This window comes from Giardia intestinalis, chromosome 4 (genome assembly GCF_000002435.2).
Source record: "Giardia intestinalis strain WB C6 chromosome 4, whole genome shotgun sequence".
Lineage (NCBI taxonomy): Eukaryota > Fornicata > Diplomonadida > Hexamitidae > Giardia > Giardia duodenalis.
In genome coordinates this window covers 1736132-1752602 of record NC_051859.1, presented here as the reverse complement: position 1 = coordinate 1752602, position 16471 = coordinate 1736132, and the positions used below count along the sequence as shown (strand labels likewise).

Genomic DNA, 16471 nt, shown 5'->3' with positions numbered 1-16471 from the left:
CTTCTAACGACATCGGTAATACTGAAGAAGTTAACCACTTCAACTACACCGGTTCAACCAATTTCTAAGTGCTCAGCAAATATCAATTTGTAAGAACCGGTACCTTCTCAGCAAAATGCACTAGTATATTGCCCAGTAGTCGTTTGATGTATAAAGCAATGGTGGCCACAACTGTTGATCCATCATTGAAGTATGTAGACCAGGGCTAAAAAAAGTATATCATGTCTTCTAAGCCCAAGTATGTGCAGGATCAGGAGATGATTCCAGGCGTTTACTGGGTCGGGATCGTCGACTGGATGGTCAGGATCTTTCATGGGTACCACACAGACGAGGGGAGCTCGTACAACTCGTACTTCATAGATGACGAATGCCCTACGGTGATCGACTCTGTAAAGTACCCCTTCGCCGAGGAATGGCTCTCTCGTATTGCGGCATGCTGCCCGCTCGACAAGATCAAGTACGTCGTCATGAATCATGCTGAAGGCGACCACGCGTCCTCTCTTAAAGACCACTACCATAAGTTCACAAACGCGACGTTTGTCTGTACAAAGAAGTGCCAGGAACACCTGAAGATTCTTTATGGCATGGAGAAGGCAACGTGGCTCATTGTCGACGACAAGTACACGCTCAAGATTGGCAAGAGGACGCTGAAGTTCATCCCGGTTCCCTTGCTTCATTGGCCTGACTCCACCTTCACCTACTGCCCCGAGGATAAGATTCTCTTCTCCAATGACGGCTTTGGTCAGCATTATGCCACCTCAAGGAGGTGGGCGGACGAGTGCGACGTTTCGCACGTTATGCACCTCTTTAAGGAGTACACTGCCAACATCTTGGGCTTGTTCAGTGCTCAGATGCGTAAAGCACTTGAAGTCGCAAGCACCGTCGAAATCAAGTACATCCTCTCCGCTCACGGCGTTTCGTGGCGTGGCGACGCGATGGGCCTTGCGATTGCTGAGTATGACAGATGGTCTAAGGGCCAGCACTGCCAGAAGAAGGTCACAGTCGTCCTTGACAGCATGTATGGAACCACACACCGCATGGCGCTCGCCCTCCTTGATGGTGCTCGGAGCACGGGCTGCGAGACAGTTCTTCTTGAGATGACTAGCTCTGATATCACGAAGGTTGCGCTCCACACGTACGACTCTGGAGCTGTGGCCTTTGCAAGCCCGACACTCAACAACACGATGATGCCCTCCGTCGCTGCCGCTCTTAACTACGTCAGAGGACTGACTCTTATCAAGGGGAAGCCTGCGTTTGCATTTGGTGCCTTTGGGTGGAGCAACAGGGCTGTCCCAGACATAGTAGCCGAACTCAGGGACGGGTGCAAAGCTGACGTATACGATGAGAAGGGTATTACGTTTAAGTTTAACTACACAGAGGAGCTTCTTGAACAAGCGTACAATGCTGGCGTTGACCTTGGAAAGAGAGCTATTGCATACTGCGAGAAGAACGCCCCTAAGCAGTAAATGATGTGAGCGAGATTTTACGTTGCCTCCTCGACTTATGGCCTGCAGGCCTATTTCGTCGTCTGCTGCCTTTATGACCACAAAATACCTGTTCAAGCTATGGGTGCAAGTGTGGGTCTTATTGACCTCTTCGATCATCTCGGCCTCCTTGACTCTGGTAACTATATACTAATCTAGCTAAGTATAATATTTATCGTTTAAACAAATTCTGCTATCAGCTCTACAACAATGCACGCGATACCCCAACGATGCAGCTGGGCCTTTGTCACAACCTCTGGACACACCTACGACAGGGGGCTGCATCCCATCCTTGCATCCCGCGACTCCTTCTTATAGGGTCGATGCTCTCTCTCAAAACTAGGCTGGCGAATAGACCGGGGCACCAGGTCCACCAGCAGCTGCCTAAGGATTTAGCTACTGGATCCCCGTCTCTGTTGAACTACAGACCAGTCAGTTCCCTGCTACACCACGAGTCTCTGCATGCAGGTCCTTACCCACCCCGCCCCGGCCGCGGAGTGATCCTGGAGACCGCATCCAGCGCACACTGCCCTCAGAACAGCACCGAGTGGATGGACAGCAGACGCTCACTGAGCACTAACCACCAACAGAGCGTTCACTACCTAAGTCACGCCTTCCCTCTACACAGGAACCACCAGCAGAGGAACCCTATGAGACCCCCCACGACAGCGATGACAGCGACGGAGATGCCCGCGATGGCCCCCGTGGAGAGCCCGCTCCTGTTGGTGCTCATAGACACACAGGAGGTCCCACTGCTGTCAGGGCTATATCCATCGTCGCACACACAGACAGAGTCGGTGTCAGTGGAGTTGCTGGGACACTTATCCACGCATGACTTCCTCCCAGGGCTCACCTTCTTACCATCATTACATGCCTCGCACATGTCATCCCTGTTGCAGTGCGAGCATCCACTAACGGCACATGCGAAGCACCCACTGCCATCCCTGTTGGGCTTCCTATCACTGTCACAGGAGGTACATATAGCAGCAGCCATACCACCATCAGACAGAGCTGCTGGGGCTGTGCACTGTGAACAGTTGAGTACCCCCACGTATGCCTTAGCAGTACCTTGAGTGCCTACTAGTGTGCCTAATGGGTTACCACATGCCAATACAGACTGATTCTGATTGGATGCTCCTGGTACTACGAAGTACTTATTGTTGGCCGCCTCTGTGCAGACACCAGCTGTTGTTGCTTCAGTGCACATGAGGTTACCAGGTGGACTTGCTACCTTATAACAGCCTCCCATGTATAAGAAGTATCCTTGAGCACACTGTGTACATACACCTTTAGCACAAGTATTACCATTTATACTACCACTATCAACACACTTCCCATCAATCGGTACCTTACTGTCATCCCCACAGTATGAACAGTAGTGCTTTGTGTTGCCCTTATCATCTATTACGATGGCATCACAGGCGCCAGAGGTACCCCCGCATGCAGTCTCATCTTCACAAGTCTTGGTACATGTAACAGGACCGGTACCGCTCTGCTTGTAGTTCACCTTGCACTTTGTACACTTGAGGGATCCAGTACTGTTATCACACTCGGCACACCCATCGATGCCATTATCGGTTTTGCTATCACATGGGACACACTTCTTCCCACCCGTAACATCAACTAGAAAGAACCCTGCTTTGCAGGTCAGGCACTTATCCTCAGCAGTTTCAGCTGAGCATGTGGCACAGTTGGCGTGACAGGGGGTGCATGTTACTGAACCAACTCCGGTACTTTTGTATCCCTCCAAGCATTCTGTGCAAGTGGGCTTTGCACTCGAGGTCTTCGTGCAAGCCTTACAGCCGGCGACGCCCTGATCCTTCGGATCTGTCCCCGTTTCAACGTCGTCGCACAAAAGGCATTTGGACTTGTCCTCTACTATAAACAAAGCGTTGTCTTGTCCGGCACACCCGGCGTAGTCCTTCGCCACGCAGGTCGAGGTACCATCCAAAGACACCCTGGGGATCTTGGCTCCGCCGGTACATTCAGAGCATTCCAGTTTTCCGCTGGCCTTATTATATGCACACGCAGCGCATTCTTGCACTCCTGCCGTACCGCCGGCACCTGAGCCTGCGGTACAGGATTCGCACTTTCTGGTTGCTTCGTCGGCATAGGTGCCCTTTGCACAGGCAGACGCCTCTACACAAGTCTTACTATCAGTCTTCAAATACTTCCCCTCTGGGCACGATGTGCACGCATTCTGGCCACTTCCATCGCAGGTCAGACAAGCTTCATTACATTTGACACATGTCTGAGCGTTCTTATAGTATCCATCTTGGCACTTAGTACACGTGGCAGCCCCCTTATTATTAGCTGGTGCTGTACATGTGGCACAGCCCTCGACTCCCTTCGTCGCGCCATCTCCCACCGTGTCCCAGCAGAGGATGCACTCACTACCAGACTTCGGTGCTGTAGCCGGGTTCTTAAACAGGCCGTTAGCTGTATTACAAGTAGTGCACAGTCCATCCTTGGCTGCTGTGCATATCTCACTGCCGGGCTGACTCTCTGTCTTGTAGCACCCGCCCATGAAGAGAAGTCCCACACCACCACTATCACCCCCACACCACATAGCACTATCACTATCACTGTACAGCATTCACTACCTAAGTCATGCCTTCCCCCTACACAGGAACCACCAACACAAGAAGCCCACGAGGCCCCCCACGACAGCGATGACAGCGACGGAGATCCCTGCTATGGCCCCCGTGGAGAGCCCGCTCCTGTTGGCGCCAGAGGACACGCACCTGCCACCCTCTAGACTGTACCCATCACTGCACTCCCCACACACACCGTCCACCACACAGCTCTTGCAGTTGGTGTCAGAGCATGTCACACACCCAGTGCCATCCCTGTTGGGCTTCTTACCACTGTCACAGGAGGTACATATAGCAGCAGCCATACCACCATCAGACAGAGCTGCTGGGGCTGTGCACTGTGAACAGTTGAGTACCCCCACGTATGCCTTAGCAGTATCACCAGTGCCTACTAGTGTGCCTAATGGGTTACTACAAGCCAATACAGACTGATCAGTGTTGGATGCCCCTGGGACCAGGAAGTACCTATTGTTGGCATTGGGAGTAGTACAGACACCGTTGTCAGCGGTCTTGCACATATGACTACCGGGAGCCTTCGACGCATCATAGCACCCTCCCATGTACATAAAGTACCCTTGAGCACATGATGTACATGTATGACTGTTACAGTTATTCCCGTTCTTTTGACTACTTTCAACACAGACACCGTTGATAGGGAACTTATTAGCCTCTCCACAATAGGAACAGTAGTGCTTTGCATTGCCCTGATTATCAATCACTGTGGCATCACAAGAGCCAGCTGTCCCACCACATGCAGTCTCATCCTCGCAGGTCTTCTCTGTGCATGTATAGTTGTCTTGGTTTCCCGCGGGCTTCCTGTTAGGCTTGCACTTAGTACACTTGAGGGATCCTGTAGTACCAGTGCACTCGGCACAGCCCTCGATCCCTTGATTCTGTGCATCATCGCATGGGACACACTCACCGGGACCATTGCCTTTCAGGAAGAACCCTGCCTTGCACTTAGTGCACTGATTGTTGCCAGCTTGAGTGCAGGTGGCACAGTTTTGTCCACAGGCTGTGCATGTAACCGTACCACTACCACTACTGTAGTATCCAGCTAGGCACTCCGAGCAGGTTGGATTAGCACTCGCTGTCTTCGTGCAAGCCTTACAGCCAGCAATGCCTTTGTTCTTTGGGTCTGATCCGCTGGTATCGCTGCACAAGACACACGCTGAGTCACCATCTGCCTTGAAGTGATCAGCATCCACGCAATTAGAGCTCACATCAACGCACGTTGTGGTGCCATCGATGGCCGTCTTTACCTTTTTCCCACTGTTATCACAAGCTGTGCACTTCGGCTTCTTGGTAGTCGAATCAACCTCACACTGGGTACATGCTTGATCTATCGTGTTGCAAGGAAGGCACTTCCCCGACTCCGGGTCAGCATAAGTGTTTCCAGTGCATCCATTATTATTCACGCATGACTTGTCAGTCTTCAGGTACTTCCCCTCTGGACACGATGTGCAATGATTCGGACCACTTCCATCGCAGGTCAGACAAGACTGATCACACTTCTCACATGCATCACCCTTCTTAATGTATCCATCTTGGCAGACAGTGCATGTGGCCGGTCCGCTAGTGCCCGTGTGGGAGCATTCTGAGCATCCAGCGGCTCCCGTGACCCCGTCTCTATCTGTCGTATCAGAGCACAGGATGCACTCCCTTCCCTTCTCTGGTGCTGTAGCAGGGTTCTTGAACAGGCCGTTAGCTGTCTTACAAGCAGTGCACAGTCCATCACTGGCTGCTGTGCATATCTCACTCCACTATCACCCTCTATCACCCATTATCATACACTATAGAGCATTCACTACCTAAGTCACGCCTTCCCCCTACACACGAACCACCAGCAGAGGAACCCTATGAGACCACCCACGACAGCGATGACAGCGACGGAGATCCCCGCGATGGCCCCCGTGGAGAGGCCGCTTCTGTTACTGCCAGAGGACACACACTTGCCATTGTCTAGACTGAAGCCACTGTTGCACTCCCCACATATATTATCCATCACACAGCTCTTACAATCACCCACAGAGCACAGCACACACCCACTGCCATCCCTGTTGGGCTTCTTACCACTGTCACAGGCAGTGCATATAGCAGCAGTCATGCCAGCTGTTGTTAGAGCTGTCGGGGCTGTGCACTGGGAGCAGCCATCCACTCCCACGTATGCCTTAGCAGTACCTTGAGTGCCTACTAGTGTGCCTAGGGGTTACCACAGGCCAACACAGACTGATTCTGATTGGTTGCCCCTGGTACTACGAAGTACTTATTGTTGGCATTAGCAGCGGTACAGACACCGTTGTCAGCGGTCTTGCACATGAGGCTACCAGGCACCTCTGTTGCTTTATAACAACCACCCATATATAAGAAGTAATTAGCAGCACATGATGTACATGTATGACTGTTACAAGTATTACCATTTATACTACCACTATCAACACACTTCCCATCAATTGGTATCTTATTGGTCTCTCCACAGTAGGAACAGTAGTGCTTTGTGTTACCCTGATCATCAATTATCATGGCATCGCAGGCGCCAGCTGTCCCCCCACAAGCCGTGGGGTCTTCACAAGTCTTCACACATGTATAGTCATCCCCTGCATCTCCATTGGACTGCTTCTTATAGTTCACCTTACATTCAGTACACTTGAATCCACCATTGTTAGAGCAGACACTGCACCCTTCGCGACCCTTGTCGTCCACACTATCGCATGGGACGCACTTCTTCCCTTGTTGATCTGTACTATCGATGGGGAAGTATCCGGGCATACAAGTTAAGCATCGGTTAGCATCTGTAGCAGCAGAGCACGTCTTGCAGGTGGCATCGCACTTGTTTGTACATGTCTTATCACCAGTATTAAAGAAGAAGCCATCCTTGCACGTCTCACAGACCGGTTTAGTGGATGCTGTCTTGGTACAGGTCTTGCAATTAGGAGTTCCCTGGTTTTTATTGGACTCAGATGTATCCTCAGTATTGTCTCCGCATAATAAGCACGCCGATTGGTCCTCCTTCATGAACAGCTCCTTGTCTGCTCCTTGGCATTCTGTATACCCTTTTGTCACGCAGGTCGAGGTTCCGTCGAGAGTCGTCCTGGGGATCTTACTGGCACCGCAGTTAGTGCACTTTGGCTTCCCCGTGGACTGGTCCATTGTGCATGCTGTGCAATCTTGTATGGTGCTACAGGCGACGCAGGTCATGCTAGTGTCATCGGGGTAGTGATTGTTGTTACATGCACTTTTTTCCACACATTGATTCTCTTTCAGGTACTTCCCAGTCTTACAAGAGGTGCACTGATTTTGGTTACTCTTATCACAGGCGGCACAGTCTCCTCCGCATTGAGTAGCACACGAGTCTCCTGAGAAGCCAGACATGCACTCAGTACACGTGGCAGCCCCTGGACTATTAGCTGGTGCCGTGCACTTGAGGCAATTAGCCACTCCCTTGTTCTCATTCGCTCCCGTGGCATCATGGCACAGTATGCACTCCCCACCAGGGGTCACTGTCGTAGCCTTGTTCTGGAATATGTACTGGTTAGCTGTGTTACAAGCAGTGCACACTCCATCACTGGCTGCTGTACATATCACACTCCATTATCACCCATTATCACCCACTATCACCTTCTATCACACATTGTACAGCATTCACTACCTAAGTCACGCCTTCCCCCTACACACGAACCACCAGCAGAGGAAGCCCACGAGGCCCCCCACGACAGCGACCACAGCGACGGAGATCCCCGCGATGGCCCCCGTGGAGAGCCCGCTCCTGTTGGCGCCAGAGGACACACACTTACCATTGTCTAAACTGAAGCCACTGTTGCACTCCCCACACACACCGTCCATCACACAGCTCTTGCAGTTGGTGTCAGAGCATACTACACACCCACTGCCATCCCTGTTGGGCTTCCTACCACTGTCACAGGCAGTACACACAGCGGAGGTCATACCAGGAGCCTCTAGCTGTGTCGGGGCTGTACACTGGGAGCAGCCATCCACCCCCACGTATGCCTTAGCAGTACCTTGAGTGCCTATCAATGTGCCCAGGGGGTTACCACAGGCTAGTACAGACTGATCAGTAGCCTTTGCTTCTGGGACTACGAAGTACTTATTGTTGGCTGCTTCTGTGCAGACACCAGCTGTTGTTGCTTTGGAGCACATGAGATTACCAGGAGGCTTCGACACATCATAGCAGCCGTTCATGTATAGGAAGTACCCCGTAGTACAAGACTCACAGACATGGTTGTTACAAGTATTACTTTGAGCCTCACTAGCACAGAGACCATCTATAGGATACTTACTGCTATCCCCACAGTATGAACAGTAGTGCTTTGTGTTGCCCTTATCATCTATTACGATGGCATCGCAGGCCCCAGAAGTACCCCCGCAGGCAGTCTCATCCTCGCAGGTCTTCACACACGTTGTTCCCTGTAACTTGTAGCCGATCTTGCAGCGGTTGCAGCTGGCCGGGCCCGGGGCGGCTGGGGCTGTGCAAGAGAGGCATCCTGCAAGCCCGCTGTAGCCACTATCATTACCATTCTCGCACGAGATGCACTTTCCTTCGCCGGTGCCGGCCAGGAAGAACCCCTCCTTGCATGTTAAGCACTTATCCTCAGCAGTTTTAGCTGAACATGTGGCACAGTTGGCCCCACAAGCCGAACAAGTGTTTGATGACTGTTCAAAGAAGTATCCATTGAGGCACGCTGTGCAAGTTGGAGGGGAGTCATTTGCATTCTTAGTGCACGTCCTACAGTTAGCGACCCCCTTATCGTTGCTAGCTTCTTTAGTATCTCCGCACAGCAGGCACGCCGATTGGTCCTCCTTCATGAACAGCTCCTTGTCTGCTCCTTGGCATTCTGTATACCCTTTTGTCACGCAGGTCGAGGTCCCGTCGAGGGTCGTCCTGGGGATCTTACTGGCACCGCAGTTTGTGCACTTTGGCTTCCCCGTGGCCTTGTCGAAGGAGCATGCCGTGCACTCTGCGTGTATCGTACTACATGCCTTGCACTTCCCCGACTCTGGGTCAGCATAAGTGTTTCCATCGCATCCAGTATCTTGTACACATTGATTACTCTTCAGGTACTTCCCCTCTGGACACGATGTACACTGATTCGGACCACTTGCATCGCAGGTCAGACAAGACTGATCACACTTCTCACATGCATCACCCTTCTTAATGTATCCATCTTGGCAGACAGTGCATGTGGCCGGTCCGCTAGTGCCCGTGTGGGAGCATTCTGAGCATCCAGCGGCTCCCGTGACCCCGTCTCTATCTGTCGTATCAGAGCACAGGATGCACTCCCTTCCCTTCTCTGGTGCTGTAGCAGGGTTCTTGAACAGGCCGTTAGCTGTCTTACAAGCAGTGCACAGTCCATCACTGGCTGCTGTGCATATCTCACTCCACTATCACCCTCTATCACCCATTATCATACACTATAGAGCATTCACTACCTAAGTCACGCCTTCCCCCTACACACGAACCACCAGCAGAGGAACCCTATGAGACCACCCACGACAGCGATGACAGCGACGGAGATCCCCGCGATGGCCCCCGTGGAGAGCCCGCTCCTGTTGGCGCCAGAGGACACGCACCTGCCACCCTCTAGACTGTACCCATCACTGCACTCCCCACACACACCGTCCATCACACAGCTCTTGCAGTTGGTGTCAGAGCACAGCACACACCCGCTGCCATCCCTGTTGGGCACCTTACTACTGTCACAGGAGGTACATATAGCAGCAGCCATACCACCATCAGACAGAGCTGCTGGGGCTGTGCACTGTGAACAGTTGAGTACCCCCACGTATGCCTTAGCAGTATCACCAGTGCCTACTAGTGTGCCTAATGGGTTACTACAAGCCAACACAGACTGATCAGTGTTGGATGCCCCTGGGACCAGGAAGTACCTATTGTTGGCATTGGGAGTAGTACAGACACCGTTGTCAGCGGTCTTGCACATATGACTACCGGGAGCCTTCGACGCATCATAGCACCCTCCCATGTACATAAAGTACCCTTGAGCACATGATGTACATGTATGACTGTTACAGTTATTCCCGTTCTTTTGACTACTTTCAACACAGACACCGTTGATAGGGAACTTATTAGCCTCTCCACAATAGGAACAGTAGTGCTTTGCATTGCCCTGATTATCAATCACTGTGGCATCACAAGAGCCAGCTGTCCCACCACATGCAGTCTCATCCTCGCAGGTCTTCTCTGTGCATGTATAGTTGTCTTGGTTTCCCGCGGGCTTCCTGTTAGGCTTGCACTTAGTACACTTGAGGGATCCTGTAGTACCAGTGCACTCGGCACAGCCCTCGATCCCTTGATTCTGTGCATCATCACATGGGACACACTCACCGGGACCATTGCCTTTCAGGAAGAACCCTGCCTTGCACTTAGTGCACTGATTGTTGCCAGCTTGAGTGCAGGTGGCACAGTTTTGTCCACAGGCTGTGCATGTAACCGTACCACTACCACTACTGTAGTATCCAGCTAGGCACTCCGAGCAGGTTGGATTAGCACTCGCTGTCTTCGTGCAAGCCTTACAGCCAGCAATGCCTTTGTTCTTTGGGTCTGATCCGCTGGTATCGCTGCACAAGACACACGCTGAGTCACCATCTGCCTTGAAGTGATCAGCATCCACGCAATTAGAGCTCACATCAACGCACGTTGTGGTGCCATCGATGGCCGTCTTTACCTTTTTCCCACTGTTATCACAAGCTGTGCACTTCGGCTTCTTGGTAGTCGAATCAACCTCACACTGGGTACATGCTTGATCTATCGTGTTGCAAGGAAGGCACTTCCCCGACTCCGGGTCAGCATAAGTGTTTCCAGTGCATCCATTATTATTCACGCATGACTTGTCAGTCTTCAGGTACTTCCCCTCTGGGCACGATGTGCACGCATTCTGGCCACTTCCATCGCAGGTCAGACAAGCTTCATTACATTTGACACATGTCTGAGCGTTCTTATAGTATCCATCTTGGCACTTAGTACACGTGGCAGCCCCCTTATTATTAGCTGGTGCTGTACATGTGGCACAGCCCTGGACTCCCTTCGTCGCGCCATCTCCCACCGTGTCCCAGCAGAGTATGCACTCACTACCCTTCTCTGATGGTGCAGCCGGGTTCTTGAACAGGCCGTTAGCTGTATTACAAGCAGTGCACACTCCATCACTAGCCTGTGTGCATATGTCACTCCACTATCACACTATCATCACCCACTATCACCCATTATCACCCACTATCACCTTCTATCACACATTGTACAGCATTCACTACCTAAGTCATGCCTTCCCCCTGCACACGAACCACCAGCAGAGGAAGCCCACGAGGCCCCCCACGACAGCGACCACAGCGACGGAGATCCCCGCGATGGCCCCCGTGGAGAGCCCGCTCCTGTTGGCGCCAGAGGACACACAGGAGGCCCCAGCATCATCAGGGCTGTATCCATCGTTGCACACACAGACAGAGTCGGTGTCAGTGGAGTTGCTGGGACAGCCATCCACGCATGACTTCCTCCCGGGGCTCACCTTCTTGTTGTTATCACACTTCTCGCACATGTTGTCTCTATTGCAGTGCGAGCATCCCTCAACAGCACATGCGAAGCACCCGCTCCCAGCCAGGTTGGGCTTGTTGGTGCCGCTACACGCTGTGCACACAGCGGGGGCCATACCAGCCCCAGTCAAAGGTGTCGGGGCTGTACACTGGGAGCAGCCATCCACCCCCACGTATGCCTTAGCTTTGTCTTGAGTGCCTATTAGTGTGCCAAGGGGGTTACTACAAGCCAATACAGACTGCTGAGCATTGGTTGCTTCTGGTACCAGGAAGTACTTATTACTTGCTGCCTCTGTGCATATCCCCTCCTTACTTGATGTCTTGCACATGGACTTACCCGGCTGAGTTAATACACTGTAACACCCTCCCATATACAAGAAGTACCCTTGAGCACATGATGTACATGTATGACTGGTACAAGTATTACCATTTGCATTGCTACCAGTACTGACACATAGTCCATCAATTGGTACCTTAGTACTATCTCCACAATAGGAACAATAATTCTTTGTGTTGCCCTGATCATCAATTATCATGGCATCGCAGGCACCAGAAGTACCCCCGCAGGCAGTCTCGTCTTCACAAATCTTGGTACACGTGACCCCAGTCGAAGAGTCTCCGCTGGGTCTGTAGTTCACCTTACACTTTGTACACTTAAATGTGCCACTATTTGTGCACTCAGCACACCCATCTATGCCACCATTCTCTACGCTATCACAGGCGAAGCATTGTCCTGGGGTACCACTAACCTTCAGAAAGAACCCCTCCTTGCAGGTCAGGCACTTATTTTCTGTCGTAGCTTCAGAGCACATGGCACAGTTGGGGGCGCACTTGTTTGTACATGTCTTAGCACTATTATCAAAGAAGTATCCATCGAGGCACGCTGAGCACTCCGGTGGTTGTCCTGAATTAGCCTTAGTACATTTCTTACAGTTATCCTTTCCCTGATCATTTGGACTTCCTCCATTAGTATCACTGCATAATATGCACTTGGTGTTACCATCGTCAACGAAGTGCATGCCCCCTTCTTTGCACCCATTTGCATCGACACACGTTGTTGTGCCATCACTGGCAGTTTTGACCAAGCTATTGGGGCTACCGCATGTACTGCAAACAGGGCCGCCGGTGGCATCCTCGTATGCACATGCGGTGCACCCAGTTATGTCGGGATCACATGCCTTGCAGGTCCAGGTCTTCTTGTCTGCGTACTTATCAGCACCACATTGATTAGCATCTACACAAGTGTTATCACCCTTCAGGTACTTCCCCTCTGGACACGATGTGCACGCATTCTGGCCACTTCCATCGCAAGTCAGACAAGCGTCATTACATTTGGTACATGTCTGAGCGTTCTTATAGTATCCATCTTGACACTCGGTGCACGTGGCTGCCCCCTTATTACTGTCTGACTTGGTACACTGTGCGCAGTTCTCTACTCCCGTATATCCATCTGCTCCTGTGGCATCATGACAGAGTATGCACTCACTACCAGGCTTCTGAGGTGCAGCAGGGTTCTTGAACAGGCCGTTATCTGCCTTACAAGCAGTGCATACTCCATCCTTGGCTGCTGTGCATATCTCACTGCCGGGCTGACTCTCTGTCTTGTAGCACCCGCCCATGAAGAGGAGTCCCACACTATCACTATCACCCACAGAGCACAGCACACCACATAGCACTATCATACTATCATCACACTATCACCCTCTATCACCCTCTATCACCCTCTATCACCCATTGTATAGCATTCACTACCTAAGTCACGCCTTCCCCCTACATATGAACCACCAGCAGAGGAAGCCCACGAGGCCGCCCACGACAACGATGACAGCGACGGAGATCCCCGCGATGGCGCCTGTGCTGAGCCCGCCCCTGTTGACGCTTCCGCCGGTGTTGTCGCCAGTGCCGTCGCCCATCACGAGGCACATGAACGCACCGGTGGATGACACCGTGCACTGCCTGCACCCAGCGAGCCCCTCAGAGCACGGATTACACTTTGTCCCAGCACTCTGCGGTTTGTAATATCCAGTGCTGCATGTAGCACAGGCGTTAGCGTCGTTAGCAGCCGTGCATGTCTCGCAGCTAAGATGGCACCTTTTATTGGAACAATCGCCATTATCAGCCGTTAGACCACTGGCACATTTTGTACATTTTCCTCCCTGCACTGTAGTACACACTTGCTTGCCAGGCTGTCTATCTGTCTGATAGCAACCACCATCTTTGAGGAAGTAGTTATTTTCACATTGAGTGCATGCTCCATTACTCACCGTAGTGCAAAATCGTGTTCGCGTATTGGCCGCACAGTTGCCATCCAGTGGTGCCTGTTGAGTGTTCTTGCACTTTGAGCAGTATGCAGTTCCTCCTATTTGGGCCCCACACTCTGCGCATCCATCGTTTGCAGGGCTCACGCTGCACTGGTTCATGCACGTGCCCCCATTGGCAGGAGTATCAGCATCTGTATACTGAAGCATCCTCCCAGCAGGACAAGCCGTACACTTATCAGCGCCCTCACCCTTGCACTCTACGCACGCATCGTTGCACTTCTTGCACTTTCTGTCAGTGTCATTTCCGTAGTAGCCCTTGAGGGTCGTGCAGTCAGATACGCATTGACTGGTTGGGGTGAGGTAGTACTCAGACAGACACTTTGTACAGACCTCCTTATCGGCACCTTCACCGGTGCACTCCAAACAGTGCTCTGTGTTACAGTTACTGATTGGTTGGCATTCAGTCGATTCAGTATTAGGTTGGAGTCCTTCGTTGCACTCGCACATTTGGCTACCCTGCCCGGTGGCCTTGGGGGTAGAGTTAGCAGGGCAACTAGCAACGCACGACTTTCTGTTGAGACCAAAGATGGTCTTCGTATCAGTCGTACATGTCTTGCAAACCACTCCGTTGGCGCCTTTCTCACAAGTGGTGCAGTCCACCGTCCCTCCTGAAACGCAGGTGTTGCACTCCTTTGCTTCTTCATCAACGTAGTGGGTTGCCGGACAACCAGCTGTGTCAACGCACGTGCCGGTTGTGGACTCGCCATCCTTCATCAGGTACTTCTTGGTCCCAGACGTTTTACACCGGCTGCACTTCTGTTGCTCCTTGGCCGCGCACACAGCGCAATTATCATCTGCACACGCGGTGCACTTCTTCTCGGTAGCGTCGATGAAGAAGCCCTCCTCATTAGTACACGCCTCTGCACTAACACAGCTGGGTGTCTCACCAGCTTTGAAGTAGAGCCCATCAACACACTCTTCACATATATTATCCACCACACAGCTCTTGCAATCACTCACAGGACACAGCACACACCCACTGCCATCCCTGTTGGGCTTCTTACTATTGTCACAAGAAGTGCATATAGCAGCAGTCATACCACCATCAGATGGAGCTGCTGGGGCCGTACACTGTGAGCAGCCATCCACCCCCACATATGCCTTAGCAGTACCTTGAGTGCCTACTAGTGTGCCTAGGGGGTTACCACAGGCCAACACAGACTGATTCTGATTGGTTGCCCCTGGTACTACGAAGTACTTATTGTTGGCATTAGCAGCGGTACAGACACCGTTGTCAGCGGTCTTGCACATGAGGCTACCAGGCACCTCTGTTGCTTTATAACAACCACCCATATATAAGAAGTAATTAGCAGCACATGATGTACATGTATGACTGTTACAAGTATTACCATTTATACTACCACTATCAACACACTTCCCATCAATTGGTATCTTATTGGTCTCTCCACAGTAGGAACAGTAGTGCTTTGTGTTACCCTGATCATCAATTATCATGGCATCGCAGGCGCCAGCTGTCCCCCCACAAGCCGTGGGGTCCTCGCAAGTCTTCACACACGTGACCGCTCCTCCAGCCCCTACCTTCTTTTGGTAGTTCACCTTACAAGAGTCACAAGTAAACGAGCCAGAGAGGGTGCACGTTGCACAGCCGGGCACTCCATCTGTCGGATCGTCGCATGGGACGCACTTCTTGGTCCCGTCATTCTTTAAGAAAAACCCTGGCTTGCACTTTTCACAGGTATCTATAGCGCCTCCTGGCCCGCACTTTCCGCAATCGCCAGCGCACGCAACGCATACGGCGGGGTTACCGTTCCCGCTGTCGTAGTAGCCATCGAGGCACGTCTTGCATTCTGGCTTAGCGCCGTTCTTGCTGCAGGTCCCGCAACCGGGGCTTCCCTTGTTATTATCTGTCTTGCTGCTATCGTTGCTACATAGTATGCATTCGGCATCTCCGTCGCTCAAGAAGTTCTCACCAGTTGCTCCGCTTTGAGTGCAGGTGCCGGCGTCTATACACGTAGTCGTCCCGTCGGCCTCTTCCTTGACTATCTTAGCTCCATTACATGCCGTGCACTTTGGGCCCCCAGTTGCCGGGTTGTACTCACACGTGGTGCAATCTACTATACCAGACGCCTTGCAGGTCATTGTCACAGGGTCAGCATAAGTGTTTCCAGTGCATCCATCACTATTCACGCATGCATTATCCTTCAGGAACGTATTTCCCTTACAAGAGGTACACTGGGTCTCTGTAGTCTCACAGGTCAGACAGGACTGATCACACTTCTCACATGTCTGAGCGTTCTTATAGTATCCATCTCTGCAGGTATCACACGTGGCCGCTCCTGGACTACCACTTGGTGCCGTACATGTGGCGCAGTTAGCCACCCCTGTATATCCATCTGCCCCATTGACATCATGACAGAGGATGCACTCGCTACCCTTCTCTGGTGTTGCAGCCGGGTTCTTGAACAGGCCGTTATCTGCCTTACAAGCAGTGCACACTCCACTACTGGCCTTTGTGCATATCACACTCCACTATCATACTATCACCCTCTAT

General features: G+C 51.9%; 1 protein-coding gene and 7 pseudogenes across 3 annotated transcripts, besides 2 other annotated features; 1 reads left to right on the top strand and 7 right to left on the bottom strand.

The window, feature by feature from the left end:
* Positions 1-221: 221 nt before the first annotated feature.
* Positions 222-1466, top strand: GL50803_0010358 (A-type flavoprotein; the record flags this gene model as incomplete). The annotated part of the gene is made up of 1 exon (XM_001707618.1): positions 222-1466. The coding sequence occupies one exon, from the start codon at positions 222-224 to the stop codon at positions 1464-1466; it is 1245 nt and encodes a 414-aa protein (XP_001707670.1).
* Positions 1467-2091: 625 nt separating this feature from the next.
* On the bottom strand, positions 2092-4080 carry GL50803_00115085 (annotated as a pseudogene). The gene has a single exon.
* Positions 2092-4080: a sequence feature (pVSP).
* Positions 4081-4092: 12 nt separating this feature from the next.
* On the bottom strand, positions 4093-5841 carry GL50803_0050211 (pVSP; annotated as a pseudogene; the record flags this gene model as incomplete).
* Positions 5842-5894: 53 nt separating this feature from the next.
* Positions 5895-7669, bottom strand: GL50803_0050210 (pVSP; annotated as a pseudogene; the record flags this gene model as incomplete).
* Positions 7670-7732: 63 nt separating this feature from the next.
* Positions 7733-9478, bottom strand: GL50803_0026590 (pVSP; annotated as a pseudogene; the record flags this gene model as incomplete).
* Positions 9479-9531: 53 nt separating this feature from the next.
* GL50803_0050208 (pVSP) lies at positions 9532-11283 on the bottom strand (annotated as a pseudogene; the record flags this gene model as incomplete).
* Positions 11284-11367: 84 nt separating this feature from the next.
* On the bottom strand, positions 11368-13320 carry GL50803_00114277 (annotated as a pseudogene). The gene has a single exon.
* Positions 11368-13320: a sequence feature (pVSP).
* A 75-nt stretch (positions 13321-13395) lies between these two features.
* GL50803_0040571 (pVSP) lies at positions 13396-16449 on the bottom strand (annotated as a pseudogene; the record flags this gene model as incomplete).
* Positions 16450-16471: the final 22 nt, after the last annotated feature.